This window comes from Puma concolor, chromosome C2, assembly GCF_028749965.1.
Source record: "Puma concolor isolate L17-30 chromosome C2, mPumCon1.1.hap2, whole genome shotgun sequence".
NCBI classification, from domain to species: domain Eukaryota; kingdom Metazoa; phylum Chordata; class Mammalia; order Carnivora; family Felidae; genus Puma; species Puma concolor.
This window is the reverse complement of record NC_141675.1, coordinates 27,790,253-27,807,896: the sequence shown is the minus strand read 5'-3', so window position 1 is coordinate 27,807,896 and position 17,644 is coordinate 27,790,253. Positions and strand designations below refer to the sequence as shown.

At 39.2% G+C, this 17,644-nt stretch overlaps 1 protein-coding gene across 2 annotated transcripts in view; it reads left to right on the top strand.

The window, feature by feature from the left end:
- The first annotated feature begins 1,876 nt into the window (after positions 1-1,876).
- MRPL3 (mitochondrial ribosomal protein L3) overlaps positions 1,877-17,644 on the top strand; it is a 52,716-nt gene continuing 36,948 nt past the window's right edge. For both annotated transcript variants that reach the window (XM_025913759.2, XM_086674289.1), the window contains exons 1-4: positions 1,877-2,127; positions 3,375-3,559; positions 4,581-4,672; positions 13,217-13,315. In XM_025913759.2, coding sequence (XP_025769544.2) covers positions 2,036-2,127; positions 3,375-3,559; positions 4,581-4,672; positions 13,217-13,315 — 468 coding nt within the window. In that variant the 5' untranslated portion in view covers positions 1,877-2,035. The remainder of the gene's footprint in view (positions 2,128-3,374; positions 3,560-4,580; positions 4,673-13,216; positions 13,316-17,644) is intronic.

Here is a 17,644-nt window from a genome sequence, read left to right as displayed (position 1 = left end):
CTGAGTCTCACTTCGTTCTTCTTGTCTCCAGAGCAAAATTTTTGAGATGCCCAATGTCCTTGATTCTTTTTTTCTAATTTTTTTAATGTTTATTTATTTCTGAGACAGACAGAGCATGAGTGGGGGAGGGGCAGAGAGAGAGGGAGACACGGAGTCCGAAGCAGGCTCCAGGCTCTGAGCTGTCAGCACAGAGCCCGACGCGGGGCTCAAACTCACAAACTGTGAGATCGTGACCTGAGCTGAAGTCAGTCGCTCAACCGACTGAGCTACCCAGGCACCCCCCAATGTCCTTGATTCTTGATAGCATTCCAAAACAAGTCCCAACTTCCCTGATGCCCACTTAAAATCTCCCAGCATAAGTCCAAATCTTATAACAAGCCCTACCCAACTCATTTGTATGGAGACACCCTCTGGTGTATGCTCTCTCTTGCTGTAGCAAGCTAATTAAACTTAACTTTGTATGAGTTCAGGTGTGGCCCTGGTGGTCTTTGAGGGATTTCCACAACACTGAGCACATACTGTATGCACAAGAAATGCTAGCTATTGGCATTGATAGTAAAATCTTTTTTCCTCTGGCTTTTTATATGTAGCATACTTCAAGGCACATTTGTTCAAAGAAGAGCCTTTCTTATGTAACTGGGAAGCCAGAGAGCATGGCTAGAATTAAGAGATGTAATTTTTCCTCTAAGGCCCAAAGTGTTGTTTGAAAGTGTCCAGGGTAACAGCAATAGCAATTGGTGGAAAGGAAGAGCAAGCAAAGCTTTCGAGCCTACTGAATCCCAAGTAGTAACCAGGAATTGACCACTGCCTGGACATTTTAAGCCAGGCTAGCCAGATCACTAATAAAAAGAGCTTTTGAAATTGCTACACTTTTTAAGTTCTGATTCCCAAATTTCTACAAACACCCATTTGGCAAATAAGGAAATGGACTTTTGGAGAAGTAGAATGAGCTCCCAAGGCACACACATTATGATTGGGTTAGGTCTGGAAACCAGGACAAGGGTTTATTTGTACAGAAGGTATGTTGGCTACTTATTGCTGCATCACAAATCACCCTAAAACTTAAAAATAAGAGTTATCATTTATTCCCTTTGACAATTTTCTGGTCAGGAACCTGTGAGTTTCTTGGCTGGGTGGTTCAGGCTCGAGGTCTTTCATCACATGCAGGCATCTGAAGGGTTGCCTGGGACCAGAAGATCCACTTCTAAGAGGCTCACTCCTGGCTGAAAAGTTGGTTCCTCTTCATATAGGCCTTTCTACAAGGCTGTTTGAGTGTCTGCAGGACATGACCACTGGCTTTCTCCACAGGGAGCAATCGGAGACAACGCAGAAGTAGCAATAGTCTGTATAATCCAGCCCTGGAAGTCACACATGATCACCTTGGCCATATTCTGTTGTGAACACATGCCAGCCCTGTTTCAGTGCCAGCTCTGTCCATCTGCCAGATGTACTATTTTGGACCGGCACCAAAATTCTGAGTCTCTGTTGCCTCATTTAGCATATAAAAATAACAATTTCCTTTTGGAGTTGTTTTGAACGTAAACCAGTGTAACAGTATCAAGGGTGTTTAGTACAATGCGCTGCCCAGCAGTGAGCATTATTTAGAAGTGACCTGGCCTCCTTAAGGAACCTGTCCCTAGTTCGCTTCATTCTGGCAAAGTTTAAATTCCGAACATTTCCCTATTTCCCTCCCCCCGCCCCCCGGTTTTTTTTTTTTTTTTTTTTTTTTTTCCAACCCCTGGAGAGACAAATCAGTTAGTCCCCGCCATCCCTACCCTAACTGGGATCCAAAGTAGGACTATCCGCAGGCGGAACTCTAGTTCCGGGGGTTGACCTCGGTGCCCGGAGCCCATTAGGAAACGGACCGGAAGTGGCTCCAGCGGCTCCTTTCCGACCTGGGAGGGCAGCGGTACAAAGTCAGCGGGAGGATCCCGGAGGGCTCCGGTGGATTCGAGGCTGCAGCGTGGGGACGTCTTGAAAGCAGAGCGGCGGGGCGACAGGAAGAGCAGCGGGCCGAGCCCTCCCCGGCTACTCCATGCCTGGTTGGAGGCTGCTGGCTCAGGCCGGCGCCCGGGTGCTGGGCTGCGGCGCGAGCGGCCTGGGTGCTGCCCGGGGCTCGGGAAACAGGTGGGTGTTCGAGACTGGGTGTGGAGGTGTGGTCCCTGCGAAACACTGCGACCCGGAGCAGTGCCATGGCCCAGTGCGGAGGGGTCTGCCCTGGGTGGAGGAGAAAGGGGCTGTCTCCAGACCGCAGGCACACAGGAGTTAGGAGCGGTACTCCAAGGAAGCGCCGTTTAAAGGACTGAAGGGGTGGTTTTTTGTTTTTAATGTTTATGAGCCAGCGACTGGCAGAGAGCATTACCAACAGCAGTTATATTATCTACCAGTTAGTGGGCGTTTTCTCTGTACTGAATGCTTTGTTGAGTATGTTAGGCGTCTTAGTTCTCGTAGCCTTATGAGATAGAACTGCTGTCGTTATACCTTCTACAGATACTATCATTATTAATCACGTAGTCGTGATTACGTTTTGCAGATAAAACGGCAGCCTGGGGAAGTAAGATAAGTCAACTAATTAGTGCAAAATTTGGGACTCTAACGTGGATGCACCTGACTACAAAAGGGGCATAGACGACAGAAAGCTTTACTCCTTTTCTGACCCTCTCTGCAAAAATTACACACCTCCTTCCCGACTTTCATCCCCTGAAGTCTTCCTTGGTATGTTCAAGTGGTCAGAGACCATGTCTTTTATGTATCTTCTGAGCTTTGGCAATGTCATTGCAGGGAAGAGGTGAGCTTATCAGAGAAAGGTCAGCATCCCACATTCTGCCACCTCCACTGGATGTAAACTATTAAGGGACATATACAAATTGGTCAGTGGCTTCTCCTTTGTAGGACAGCTCTGTTAGAAATTGGTTTATCCCAGAAGAGAAGATGAAGACCTTTTACCGTAGGGTAATCATTGACAGTAAATATGTGAATCCCGGGGCGCCTGGGTGGCTTGGTCGGTTAAGCGTCCGACTTCGGCTCAGGTCATGATCTCACGATCCGTGAGTTGGAGCCCCGCGTCGGGCTCTGTGATGACAGCTCAGAGCCTGGAGCCTGTTTCAGATTCTGTGTCTCCCTCTCTCTCTGCCCCTCCCCTGTTCACGTTCTGTCTCTCTCTGTCTCAAAAATAAATAAACGTTAAAAAAAAAAATGTGTGAATCCCATTTTTGTCATAAGAAGTGTGAGGGGGGAAAAAAAAAACTTGCACAGATTCCAGACCCTTTCCTAAGGGCCAGACTACACTTTCCAACGCATGTGACCTCCCTTCCCCATGTTAAATGGGGGAACCTTTTATATTGTGGTTTGTTTTCCAATTTTTGTTTTTACAGAGCAGACATCTGGCTTTTGGTTAGAAGTCTCCATGGCAGGAGTGGTACTTGGTGGGATGAGCATCTTTCTGAAGAAAATGTCTCATTTGTTAAGCAGTTGGTCTCTGAGGAAAATAAAGCCCAATTAGCAAGTAAACTGTGTCCTTTAAAAGATGAACCATGGCCTCTACATCCTTGGGAGCCAGGTAGTTATTTTATATTTGAGAAGTTCTCATTCCCTAATGTGACTGGCATACTCAAAATCATAGTGACTGCTGCGAAATGATAAATTTCTTGAATTTATTTTTCATGTCTCAAGTGTGTCTGTTTCAATGTAGTTAGGTTTGCAAGTTTATTTCTAGAATGCTGGTCTACTATGAGTGAATGTCTGATGGTAATCAAGATTTCCTCAAGAAGCTATTTTGCAGGTGAAAGGAAAATCATTCTGCGTATGTCTTCTTGTTTCCTTCAGATAAAAAAATAAAGTCAGGGAAGGAAAGCTGGAGGAGTGTAATTTAAACTGCAGTGTGTCACAGTGATGTTTTCAGTTGGGGTTCTAGCACTCCAGGTTTGCAAAGCATAACTCCAGAATCAGCAACTTGTAGCTCGCAGAGTATTAAACCCATGTGTAGCCAGACCAAGAAGAATAAGGCCTGTCTTGTTGAGAGTGTGGTCTCTGGTTGGGGTTTATTGTGTCAGTTGAATTGTATAGTGATCAGAAGTTCTTAGTGGAGTAACTTTCCGAACTTATGCAAAAAATGTAAGGGGCATGGTGGAGGCTGACATATTTTAGCAACGTGACCTCTTGTGTCATCCCTGTAACCCCACCTAAGTTCTTAGAATTTGAGTGGTAGATGTTTCCCAATTAATGAGGTTAGATATAAATTGATACTAGGAAAGCAAAGTGTAATGATAGATTTATGCCCTCTCTTAATAGCATTATTTTTAAAGCAGAATATTATCAGTTTACCTATTTTCTTCATTTTGTATAGTTCTCGTATATTTGTTCATTATACAGAGATTTATTAAGGACCAATATCTTACCCAGCCATGGTTGAAGTCTCTTACATCTCTAAGGAGCAGTTGTATTTTACTCTATGAATATATTAACATGTGTCTTAGCTGCCTATTGCTCATATTGAAACCACAGTGTAGGAAATACTGTTGTATCATGTTGACGAGTGTTGAAAAAGTTTGTAATAACACTGATTTGTGTTTAATTACCAGGTTCCTCTAGAGTAGGCCTTATTGCCCTAAAGGTGGGTATGATGCCTTTATGGACCAAAGATGGTCAAAAACACGTGGTCACATTACTTCAGGTAAGACAGAAACAGAAGATGTAACAGATCTGTACATGTACCAAGATCTGTTTGTGCAAATCTGAACGGGCAGTATTTGTATCCTAAAATACATAAGTGTATGGTGAAGAATGGGCTAATGTCAAGCATAAATACTATTAAAGAACTTTACTTCTGATTATTTCAGTAAATGTTTCACTTTTGCCTGAGTGGTGGTTTTCATGATACTGGCTTTGGATTTAACTAGGGCAATGAAGAAAAAACTGTGTAACCTAGCTTCTCACAGAGGTACCAGTTTAATTCATAATCGGAAAAAATCTGTCCCAACTTATTTTCATTCTTTCCTCTCAAAATTAACATTTTGGTCTTGTATATATACAATGGAATATTACTTGGTGATCAAAATGAATGAAATCTTGCAATTTGTAACTGTGGATGGAACTAGAGGATTATGTTAAGTGAAATAAGTCAGTCAGAGAAAGATAAATATATGATTTCACTCGTGGAATTTAAGAAAACAAGTTAATTTAGGGGAAGGGAAGGAAAAATAAGATAAAAAGAGAGATGGAGGCAAATCATAAGGAACTTGATTTTTTTTTATTCTTTTATTTTTTTATTTTTTTAAATGTACATCCAAATTAGTTAGCATATAGTGCAACAATGATTTCAGGAGTAGATTCCTTAGTGCCCCTTACCCATTTAGCCCATCCCCCCGCCCACAATCCCTCCCCTAACCCTCAGTTTGTTCTCCATATTTAAGAGTCTTCTCTGTTTTGTCCTCCTTCCTGTTTTTATATTATTTTTGTATCCCTTCCCTTACGTTCATCTGTTTTGTCTCTTAAACTCTTCACATGAGTGAAGTCATATGATCTTTGTCTTTCTCTAATTTCACTTAGCATAATACCCTCCAGTTCCATCCACATAGTTGCAAATGGCAAGATTTCACTCTTTTTGATTGCCGAGTAATCCTCCATTGTATACATATACTACATCTTCTTTTTTTTTTTTTTTTTTTTTTTCCAACGTTTATTTATTTTTGGGACAGAGAGAGACACAGCATGAACGGGGGAGGGGCAGAGAGAGAGGGAGACACAGAATCGGAAACAGGCTCCAGGCTCTGAGCCATCAGCCCAGAGCCCGACGCGGGGCTCGAACTCACAGACCGCGAGATCGTGACCTGGCTGAAGTCGGACGCTTAACCGACTGCGCCACCCAGGCGCCCCTACTACATCTTCTTTATCCATTTATTCATCGATGGACATTTGGGCTCTTTCCATACTTTGGCTATTGTTGATTGTGCTGCTATAAATATGGGGGTGCATGTGTCGCTTCAAAACAGCACACCTGTATCCCGTGGATAAATGCCTAGTAGTGCAATTGCTGGGCCGTAGGGTAGTTCTGTTTTTAGTTTTTTGAGGAACCTCCATACTGTTTGCCAGAGTGGCTGCACCAGCTTGCATTCCCACCAACAATGCAAAAGAGATCCTCTTTCTCTGCATCCTTGCCAATATCTGTTGTTGTCTGGGTTGTTAATGTTAGCCATTCTGACAGGTGTAAGGTGGTATCTCATTGTGGTTTTGATTTGTATTTCCCTGATGATGAGTGATGTGGAGCATTTTCTCATGTGCCAGTTGGCCATCTGTATGTCTTCTGTGGAGAAGTGTCTATTTATGTCTTTTGCCCATTTCTTCACTGGATTCTTTGTTTTTTGGGTGTTGAGTTTGATATGTTCTTTATAGATTTTGGATACTAACCCTTTATCTGATATGTCATTTGCAAATATCTTCTCCCATTCCATCGGTTGCCTTTTAGTTTTGCTGATTGTTTCCTTCACTGTGCAGAAGCTTTTTATTTTGATGAGGTCCCAGTAGTTCATTTTTGCTTTTGTTTCCCTTGCCTCCGGAGACGTGTTGAGTAAGAAGTTGCTGCAGCCAAGATCAAAAAGGTTTTTGCCTGCTTTCTCCTCGAGAATTGTGATGGCTTCCTGTCTTACATTTAGGTCTTTCATCCATTTTGAGTTTATTTTTGTGTATGGTGTAAGAAAGTGGTCCAGGTTCGTTTTTCTGCATGTCGCTGTCCAGTTTTCCCAGCACCATTTGCTGAAGTGACTGTCTTTATTCCACTGGATATTCTTTCCTGCTTTGTCAAAGATTAGTTGCTCATACATTTGGGGGTCCATTTCTGGATCTCTGTTCTGTTCATCTGAGTGTCTTTTTTTGTGCCAGTACCATACTGTCTGGATGATTACAGCTTTGTAATGCATCTTGAAGTCTGGGATTGTGATGCCTCCCGCTTTGGTTTTCTTTTTCAGGATTGCTTTGGATTTTCAGGGTCTTTTCTGGTTCCATACAAATTTTAGGATTGTTTGTTCTATCTCTGTGAAGAATGCTGGTGTAATTTTGATAGGGATTGCATTAAATTTGTAGATTGCTTTGGATAGTATCAACATTTTAACAATATTTGTTCTTCCAATCCATGAGCATGCAATATTTCTTTCATTTTTTTGTGTCTTCTTCATTTCTTTCATAAGCTTTCTACAGTTTTCAGTGTATGGATTTTTTACCTCTTTGGTTCGATTTATTCATAGGTATTTTATGGCTTTTAGTGCAACTGTAAATGGGATCGATTCCTTGATTTCTCTGTCTGTTGCTTCATTGGTGGTGTATAGGAATGCAACCGATTTCTCTGCGTTGATTTTATATCCTGCAACTTTGCTGAATTCATGAATCAGTTCTAGCAGTTTTTTGGTGGAATCTTTTGGGTTGTCCATGTAGACTATCATGTCATCTGCGAAGAGTGAAAGTTTGACCTCCTCCTGGCGGATTTGGAATGCCTTTTATTTCTTTGTGTTGTCTGATTGCAGAGGCTAAGACTACCAATACTATGTTGAATAACAGTGGTGAGAGTGGACATCCCTGTCTTGTTCCTGACCTTGGGGGGATAGCTTTCAGTTTCTCCCCATTGAGGATGATGTTAGCGTTGGGTGATTCATATATGGCTTTTATGATCTTGAGGTATGCTCTTCTATCCCTGCTTTCTTGAGGGTTTTTATCAAGGAAGGATGCTGTATTTCGTCAAATGCTTTCTCTGCATCTATTGAGAGGATCCTATGGTTCTCGTCCTTTCTTTTATTGATGTGATGAATCACGTTAATTGTTTTGCGGATATTGAACCAGCCCTGCATCCCAGGTATAAATCCCACTCGGTCATGGTGAATAATTTTTGTAATGTATTGTTGGATCCGGTTGGCTAATATCTTGTTGAGGATTTTTGCATCCATATTCATCAGGGAAATTGGTCTATAGTTCTCCTTTTCAGTGGGGTCTCTGTCTGGTTTTGGAATCAAGGTAATGCTGGCATCACAGAAAGAGTTTCATAGAAAGGAGTTTACCTTCCATTTCTATTTTTTGGAACAGCTTCAAGAGAATAGATGTTAACTCTTCCTTAAATGTTTGGTAGAATTCCCCTGGAAAGCCATCTGGCCCTGGACTCTTGTTTTTTTGGCAGATTTTTGATTACTAATTCGCTTTCCTTACTGGTTATGGGTCTGTTCAAATTTTCTATTTCTTCCTGTTGCAGTTTTGGTAGTGTATATGTTTCTAGGAATTTGTCCATTTCTTCCAGATTGCCCTTTTTATCGGCATATAATTGTTCATAATATTCTCTTATTATTGTTCTTATCTCTGCTGTGTTGGTTGTGATCGTTCCTCCTTCATTCTTGATTTTATTTATTTGGGTGCTTTGCTTTTCTTCATGATCAAACTGGCTAGTAGTTTATCAGTTTTGTTAATTCTTTCAAAGCACCAGCTTCTTGTTTCATTGATCTGTTCTACTGTTTTTTTGGCTTCGACAGCATTAATTTCTGCTCTAATCTTTATTATTTCCTGCCTTCTGCTGGCTTTGGGTTTTATTTGCTATTCTTTTTCCAGCTCCTTAAGGCATAAAGTTAGGTTGTGTATATGAGATCTTTCGTCCTTCTTTAGGAAGGCCTGGATTGCTATATACTTTCCTCTTATGACTGCCTTTGCTGAGTCCCAGAGGTTTTGGGTTGTGGTGTTACCATTTTCATTGACTCCCATATACTTTTTGAATTCCTCTTTAACTTCTCGGTTAGCTCATTCATTCTTTAGTAGGATATTCTTCAGTCTTCAAGTATTTGCTACCTTTCCAAATTTGTTCTTGTGGTTGATTTTGAGTTTCATAGTGTTGTGGTCTGAAAATATGCACGGTATGATCTCAACCTCTTTGTACTTACTTAGGACTGATTTGTGTCCCAGTGTATGGTCTTTTCTGGAGAACGTTCCATGTGCACTGGAGAAGAATGTATATTCTGTTGCTTTAAGATGAAATGTTCTGAATAGATCTGTTAAGTCCATCTGGTCCAGTGTGTCATTCCAAACCATTGTTTCCTTGTGGATTTTTTGATTAGATGATCTGTCCGTTGCTGTGAGTGGGGTGTTGAAGTCTCCTACTATTATGGTATTACTATCAATGAGCTTCTTTATGTTTGTGATTAATTGATTTATATATTTGGGTGCTTGCACGTTTGGCGCCTAAATGTTTACAATTGTTAGATCTTCTTGGTGGATAGATCCCTTGATTTGATATAATGCCCTTCTGCATCTCTTGATACAGTCTTTATTTTAAAGTCTAGATTGTCTGATATAAGTATGGCTACTCCAGCTTTCTTTTGTTGACCATTAGCATGATAGATGGTTCTCCATCCCCTTATTTTCAATCTGAAGGTGTCTTTATGTCTGAAGTGGGTCTCTTGTAAACAGCATCTAGATGGGTCTTGTTTTCTTATCCATTCTTTTACTCTATGTCCTTTGATTGGAGCATTGAGTCCATTGACATTTAGAGTGAGTACTGAAAGATAGAAATTTATTGCTGTAATGATGCTTGTAGAGTTGGAGTTTCTGGTGGTGTTCTCTGGTCCTTTCTAATCTTTGTTGCATAAATTTTTTTTTTTCATCTCTTCTCCCCTCAGAGAGTCCCCCTTAAAATTTCTTGCAGGGCTGGTTTAGTGGTCACAAACTCCTTTAATTTTTGTTTGTCTAGGAAACTTTTAATCTCTCCTTCTCTTTTGAATGACAGCCTTTCTGGATAAAGAATTCTTGGCTGCATATTTTTCTGATTCAGCACACTGAATATATCCTGCCACTCCTTTCTGGTCTGCCAAGTTTTTGTGGATAGGTCTGCTGCAAACCTGATCTGTCTTGCCTTGTAGGTTAGGGACTTTTTTTCCCTTGCTGCTTTCACGATTCTCTCCTTGTCCGAGTATTTTGTGAATTTGACTATGATATACCTTGTTGATAGTCAGTTTTTGCTGAATCTAATGGGGGTCCTTTTTGCATCCTGGATTTTGATGTCTGTGTCTTTCCCCAGGTTAGGAAAGTTTTCCACTATGATTTGCTCACATAACCCTTCTACCCCTATTTCTCTGTCTTTCTCTTCTGGGACCCCTATGATTCTGATGTTCCTTTTTAATGAGTCACTGATTTCTCTAATTCTTAAATCGTGCTCTTTTGCCTTAATCTCCCTCTTTTTTTCTGCTTCATTATTCTCTATAAGTTGTCCTCTGTATCGCTGATTCTCTGTTCTGCCTCGTCCATCCTTCCTGCCGCTGCATCCATCCGTGATTGCAGTTCAGTTACAACATTTTTTATTTCATTCTATTTTTTACTTCTTTTATCTCTGCAGAAAGAGATTCTAATCTGTCTTCTACTCCAGCTGGTATTCTTATTATCGTGATTCTAAATTCTAGTTCAGACATCTTGCTTATATCTGTGTTGGTTAAATCCCTCTCTGTCGTTTCTTCGTGCTCTTTCTTTTGGGGTGAATTCCTTCGTGTTGTCATTTTGAAAGGAGAAAAGGAATTAATGAGGTAGAAAAATTAAAATTATAAAAATGTTAAAATTAAAATATTAAAATTAAAAAATAAACACACACACACACAAAATCTAATAAATGATGCTAGATCCTGGGTGTGTTTTGGTCTGGGTGTTGATAGTGGTGTGACATAGGAAAAAGGGGGGGGAGGAAATCATTTGAGAATTTGAAAAAATGAATACACTGATGTAGACTAAAATGAGATAATGGGAGTAAAATAGAATTTGAAAAAAATTACACAAAAGTAAAGAATATAGTAGGAAGAAAATTAAAAATATTTCTAATAAAAATTAAAAATGAATTTTTTTCTCTTTCTATATTCAAGAGAAAGAAAAAAAAGGAAATCTTTTGTGAATACAATGTGGTAGACTAAAATAAAATGATGGAAGTAAAATAGAATATGAAAAATTTACCTAAAAGTAAAAACTATAGTAAGAAAAAATTAAAAATGTTTTTAATAGAAATTGAAAGTAAAAATGAAGTTTTTCACTGTCTGCATTCAAGAAAAAGAAATGAAAAAAGAAAACACGGAAATTGTTTGAAAATTTGAAAAGCTGAATACACTGAAGTAGACTAAAATAGAATGATGGAAGTAAGGTAGAATTTGAGAAAAGTAAAGTATATAGTAAAAAAATTAAAGGAAATATTTTTAATAAAAATTGAAAATAAAAATGAATTTTTTGTCTTTCTGCTGAATTCTGTGGTTCAGGTTGTACAGATTGTTGTGTTAATCCTCCAGTCAGTTTTCTAGGTGTGTAGGATGGTTTAGTGTTGGTCAGGCTGTATTTCATGGACGCGAGGCTCACAAAGAACTTCGATGCTGTTCTGCCATCTTGCCTTCTCTCCATAAGAGACTTTTAAATACAGATAACAAACTGAGAGCTGTTGGAGAGATGTTGGGTTGGGGGATGGGCCAAATGGGTGATGGGCATTAAAGAAGGCATTTGTTGGGATGTGCAATGGGTGTTATATGTAAGTGATGAATCACTAAATTTGACTCCTGAAATCATTGCACTATGTGTTAACTAACTTGAATTTAAATAGAAATTTTTTTAAAAATTTGATCTCTTTGCTAACTTAGAATGTAACGCTCTTGTCTAGGGAAGCATTTTGTTCTCTGAGATGATACAAACTCTAATTGTTAAAAATGTGGGTGCTGGGACCAGAATACTTGACTTCACATCTTTATTCTTCCACTGCTTAGCTGTGTTCCTTGGAGCATTGTGCCTCCTCTGTAAAAGATAGAATTGTATTTGGTAAAGGAAATAACTGTTACCTACCTCAGAAGGTTTTTGTGAGAGTTGCACAAGGTACAAATGTCAAGCATTTAAAATAGTGTTAAATGTCCAATTTATATTGGCCACTGTTGTCTTTACAATTATTATTAGAGAAAGATCACTGATGGAGTTAGGAGACCATCATTCCCCAAATTGGGTTGGACATCTGAGTTCATCTTTGGGGCCTAATCCTAGACAGGTGATTGGACAGATGGTGGTGATTAAAATGAGTGCTCATGCACAGAAGTACGCTGAGTGCTCATAGGCCCCAGGGGGCCTTATAGGCCTTAGGACATTGTTATTGACCCTGAATGATCAAAGAGAGGATTATAGTTTCTAAAACTCTAGGGAACTTTGAGAGCTTTTAGGAATGCCTAGTTGGATTGTAAATTGGTACAACCACTTCGGAAAACAGTTTAGCATAATTATGTGGTAAAGTTGAGATTGGTGAACCTTGTAGTCTGGCCATTTCACTCCTGAGTGTTTAACAGAAAACTTGAGCAGGATACCTCTACAACAGTTATTATAGCAGTATTGCTCTTAATACTTCCCCAACTAGAAATAACCTACAAGTCTAACAGAATGGATAAATAAGTCATGGTATTCACACACTGGAAAGCTGGATAGCAGTGAAAATGAACAGAAGAGAGCTACACACAACAATATGGATTAAACTTAGAAATATAAACAAGTGAAAGAAGGAAAGCATGGAAAAGCACCTACAGTTTGATTCTATTTGTACAAAGTCTAAAGCAGGCAACACTAAACTACATTATTAAATACTTTCAAAGGTAGCAATTACAAAGAAAAGTAAGTAAATGATTACTGTAAGTGTCAAGAATAGTAGTTATTTCTAGGGCAGTGCTTCTCAAATTTTAGTGAGCCTCAGAATCAACCTGGAAGGCTTATAAAATGAGATTCTGATTCAGTAGGTCTGGGCTGAGGCCTAAGGGTCAGCATTTTCACCAAGTTCCCAGGTGATGTCGATGCTGCTTCTTTGGAGACCACACATTGAGAACCGCTGCTTCAGGGGTTAAAAAAAAAAAAAAAAAAAAAAGGCAGGGAGGTTATTGGGAAGAGCCACGCAGAGGTTTTGTGGATTCTACTTCTTGACATGGGTGGTGGTTAATGCCTGTTTTCTTCACAACTATGCGTTCTGTTGTATATTTTTGTTTTAGGCACTTTTCTCTATGTGTTGTCTGTATGCTCTGCCTGTAATTGACTTTTTTTTTTTAAGGGTATTTCTATAATTTAAGATTGTGGTTGGTGTTAGAGGAATGGTGAGATAATTAACTTTAGGGAATTCCTCATTGTCCTAAGGCTTTGGTGTGGCTGGTATGATATGTTATAATGTATCTTGGCACATAACTTAGTTTTTTTATATTTGTTTTCTTAGGTACAAGACTGTCATGTTCTAAAATATACTCCAAAGGAAAACCATGATGGAAAAATGGCAGCCCTAACTGTAGGAGGAAAAACTGTGTCACGTTTCTATGTAAGGATGTATTTTCATTCTTTAGAATAGTACATTTCATTAGCTTCAGATCTGAATTCTTTAAGTTTTAAGGCTATTCCATAGTCACAAACTTGTGTTTGTCCGTGTGGTAAATTGTGGATTTGGGGTGGAGGTAGTTTGTTGAAGCCCTTGAGCCCAGGATTCTCTATTTTTCCAGTTCCTCTCTTTCGTATTTGGAACAAGTAACTTTACCCTCCATGCTGAAGTATTTACCCATCTGTACAATGGGGATAAAAATACTACCTACCTAAGAGATTTGTTACCAAGATTAATGAGATTTTTCGTATGTGTCTTCTACAAAGACACATGGAAGAGGGTATTTGTGCTTGGGAAGAGAGGTGTGGTGTAGGAGATCTTAGTGTGTGAGTGTGGGGGAAGGTAGTTAAGGTGCAAAGGTACACCTGTCTGGGTAGAGTGCTGAAGGGTTTAGACTTCATCCTGTAGACTCCCAAGCACTTTCTAAATTCTTTTAAAAAAAAAAAATTTTTTTTAATGTTTATTTTTGAGACAGAGCATGAGTGAGGGAGGGGCAGAGAGACAGGGAGACACAGAATCCGAAGCAGGCTCCAGGCTCTGAACTGTCACCACAGAGCCCCATGTGGGGCTCGAACTCATCAACTGCGAGATCATGACCTGAGCCGAAGTTGGATGCTCAACCAACTGAGCCACCCAGGCACCCCAAGAGCTTTCTTAATTCTTTAACTGTGGCAGTAATGTGGTCAAGTCGTTATCCTGGTTAACTAGATAAGAAGAATCTGGATGCAAGGAGGACATTTAGGAAGTTGTTTTAAGCTCTGGGAAGAGTGGATAAAAGGCTTTGAGCCAAGGCAGTTGCATTGGGCTTGGAGGAGACAGGGATTTAAAGAAGACTGGGTGAGTATATGGTGAGGGGACGCAGGCAGAGAGTGGTTCCTAAGCGAGCACCTGGTTCATTGCTAATGCTGTAACCTGAAATAGCAACAAGGAAAGAGGAAGTTTTGGAGGAAAGAAGTGTGTGCGGCGTTTATAGAAAATTCAGGTGGGGTTGTCCCGTAAATAGTGGGATATACTGATCAGTGAATTCAGTTATATGGTTAAAACCATATAGAATCATCAGAGTCCTATAGTTTGGTAGGACTAGAGTCCATTTAGGCCTGTCTCATAAGTGTTAGAGAAGTTAGTTACCTTTGCATATTATACTAGTATAGCCTATTTATATATATTTTTAGTTCTGCTAAAAATTCTGCTATTCACTCTTGACAATGTATTGGCTAATAATTTTAGGATTTAAAATAATTTCACAGTAATGAAAAGCACAGTGAGGTATTTATGGAAACTTTTTTTAGATGTCAGATTTTTTTCAAATGTTTGAATATTTTAAATGTATGTATGCTAGTCTTCATGTGAATAATTGTTTGATACATGTTTTCTCGTTGATTGTACTTCTGTGTTTTTGTTATGTCTAGCACCATCATCTTTATTTTCATTACCAATTTTGTAAATTCATGACTTTATCGCCTTGATACTTGTAAATCAAACATAAAATTGGGATAACCACTCTGCTCCAACAGATCTGTGAACATTACTTCCCAGAACTGTGAGCCAGTGGAAAAACAAGTGGATGTGGGGTCAGAAGAGCTGAGTTCTAATTCTCACTTCTACCATTAGCTCCTCCCTTCACTCTACTTTCTTGAACATCTGTTTTCTTATACATAAAAACAGGGAATTGGACTTGATGGCTGCTAATCCTCTTTTGGTTCTAAAAGTCTCACATTAACTCTCAAATATTTTAGTTCTCAAGGAAAAACAAAAGTTCCCCCCAAAAATGTATTTGGCAACTCATTTTATTCTATTTTACTTAATGAAGAAGGTGTCTTATAGATAAGATTTTATTAGCATAATACTAATAATTAAAATATTTCAGAAATGGTAGTACTACATTTTCATACTTGAGACTGTGGTCTACACATTTTAAGCTTTATTCTCTTTCGTGAGTATACCGCACAGCAAGGTGATTTGGATGCTCTATTGTGTTGTGGAGGATTTCCACCCACTTACCTTGCACAGATTTTATTTACTCTCTGGTATAGGAAGTGCTACAGAGACCTTTCATGCTTTTCAAGATATAAATTTTCTAGGTCCAGAGAACATGTATTAAATACTAAGAAAAATCTTTGTCTTTGACCTTTTTTTAGAGTGAGGTGTGAAAATGAAGTTTTAGAATTCTTTATAAGTAAAGAATTTTGGTTCAGAAAGGAAAAAGATTTTCAAACCTAAAAGTAAGCAGACTTCCTTTTGCGTATTGTATCCCTCAGAGAAACTGCAAGTACGTTGGTTATAGAAGGTTTTAAAAACAAATACACCGATGAATATAAAATCTCAACTAGTTAAGCATTCTAAAATGATTGAATCAGTTTTATTTATAATAGGGCTAGAACTGTTTTGGGTTGTTTTTTTTTTTTTTTTTTTTTAACTCTGTAAAGACTTTTTTAGGCCTCCCAGAAATTAGACTGTTTTGCTTTTGCTGTTTTTGTAGTTTATTGTAAATAAAAACATAGTGTTTTTGAATAAGGAAGTTAAGTGGCCTTAAAAGTTGATCGAATCAATTCATCTTAGGAGCACAGAAGCATTTTCATTGTGAGAGGGATAATTGCAAAGAACTTTGAAGAGGGAGACAAAAAATGCAGCTTCATAGATGGGATTATCCGAGTGTGACATTGCTGTCAGTCTTTTAAATTGCCTTTTGAAATCATTTATTTGGAAGTCAAAAAAAAAAAAAAAAAAAAAAAGCCTTGTGTTACACCACTGCTGCTTTCAGCTCAACTTGAGCATTTGGTGTTTTTCACAAACAATACCTAATTAGTTTTATGATATTTTGATTTTTAAAAGAAAAAATTAAAGTATTCAATTTTACTGAAATTAAAAGATAATCAAGAAGTATGTTATGTATTATCTTTTATGTTTCAGTCTGTAGTTACTTAGGTCAAGATGTTTATCTTTATTTTGTGTTGCTGAAAAGTAAAAGATTTTTCTTAGAAGCTTCCTCGCATACTTAGAAGCTATTAATAAAATGCTTTTTAAATCATCAGGTAGAATATGTGAATGTCAAATAAATTTGAAATCTATTCTAAAATGTAATAAATCTAAATCTGAACATCAGTAAAATAATTGCAAGGAGCCACATTTTTATTCTTTTTTTTTTTTTAACGTTTACTTTTGAGACAGAGAGAGACAGAGCATGAACGGGGGGAGGGTCAGAGAAAGAGGGAGACACAGAATCAGAAGCAGGCTCCAGGTTCTGAGCTGTCAGCACAGAGCCTGACCCGGGGCTCGAACTCACGGATCGCGAGATCACGACCTGAGCCGAAGTCAGATGCTTAACTGACTGAGCCACCCAGGCGCCCCAAGGAGCCACATTTTTTTTTCAACGTTTATTTATTTTTGGGACAGAGAGAGACAGAGCATGAACGGGGGAGGGGCAGAGAGAGAGGGAGACACAGAATCGGAAACAGGCCCCAGGCTCTGAGCCATCAGCCCAGAGCCTGACGCGGGGCTCGAACTCCTGGACCGCGAGATCGTGACCTGGCTGAAGTCGGACGCTTAACCGACTGCGCCACCCAGGCGCCCCAGAGCCACATTTTTAAATGAGAACTTATGTGTTTGCTTTTGTTGCGAATGAAGTGTGTATGGTTGATGAAAAGTAGGGGACTTGATAAGTGTGTTGTTGAATATGACTGTTGGATTTGAGCATGTGGGAGGTGAAGCTATAGAGAATGACTGGGATGAACTTATGTCATCATTCTTTTGGAGGAAAGGAGGAAAGGATAGCTTCTTGAGGGAACACTGAAGTACAGAACAATCTTTTGTAGGCATCTAAGGCAGGGCTTCTCAGCATCTGTTGCATGGTTCCACTAGAGGGCTCCAGGGTTTGTGGGCTGACCCAAAAATTAACATTCTATACTTATGGGCCAGTGCCACCCAATTTCATGTCTATCAAAGGCAACCTTCTCAGTGTTACAGGGTGGCCCTAACAGTCCACATTTTAAACTGAAATCAAGGAACTGCAGTTTGCTGCATATTCACATATTCTACAATTAAGTCTGGCTGTGCAGATACTCCATTGGATTGGGTGTGCAGTGATGCTTGATTATCCGTACATCATCAGCATCCTCTTGAGTTGGCTAGGGTTTTTCAGTTGCTGCTGTGCTTGCTTTTTTAATTACAAAATTACTCTTGGTTTGATTTCATAATATAGTTTCCTGAAGATTTGCTCATCCTCAGAATAAGCTGTAATGTTTATTTTAGGCCTGCAGTTTTTTAAATAACTAG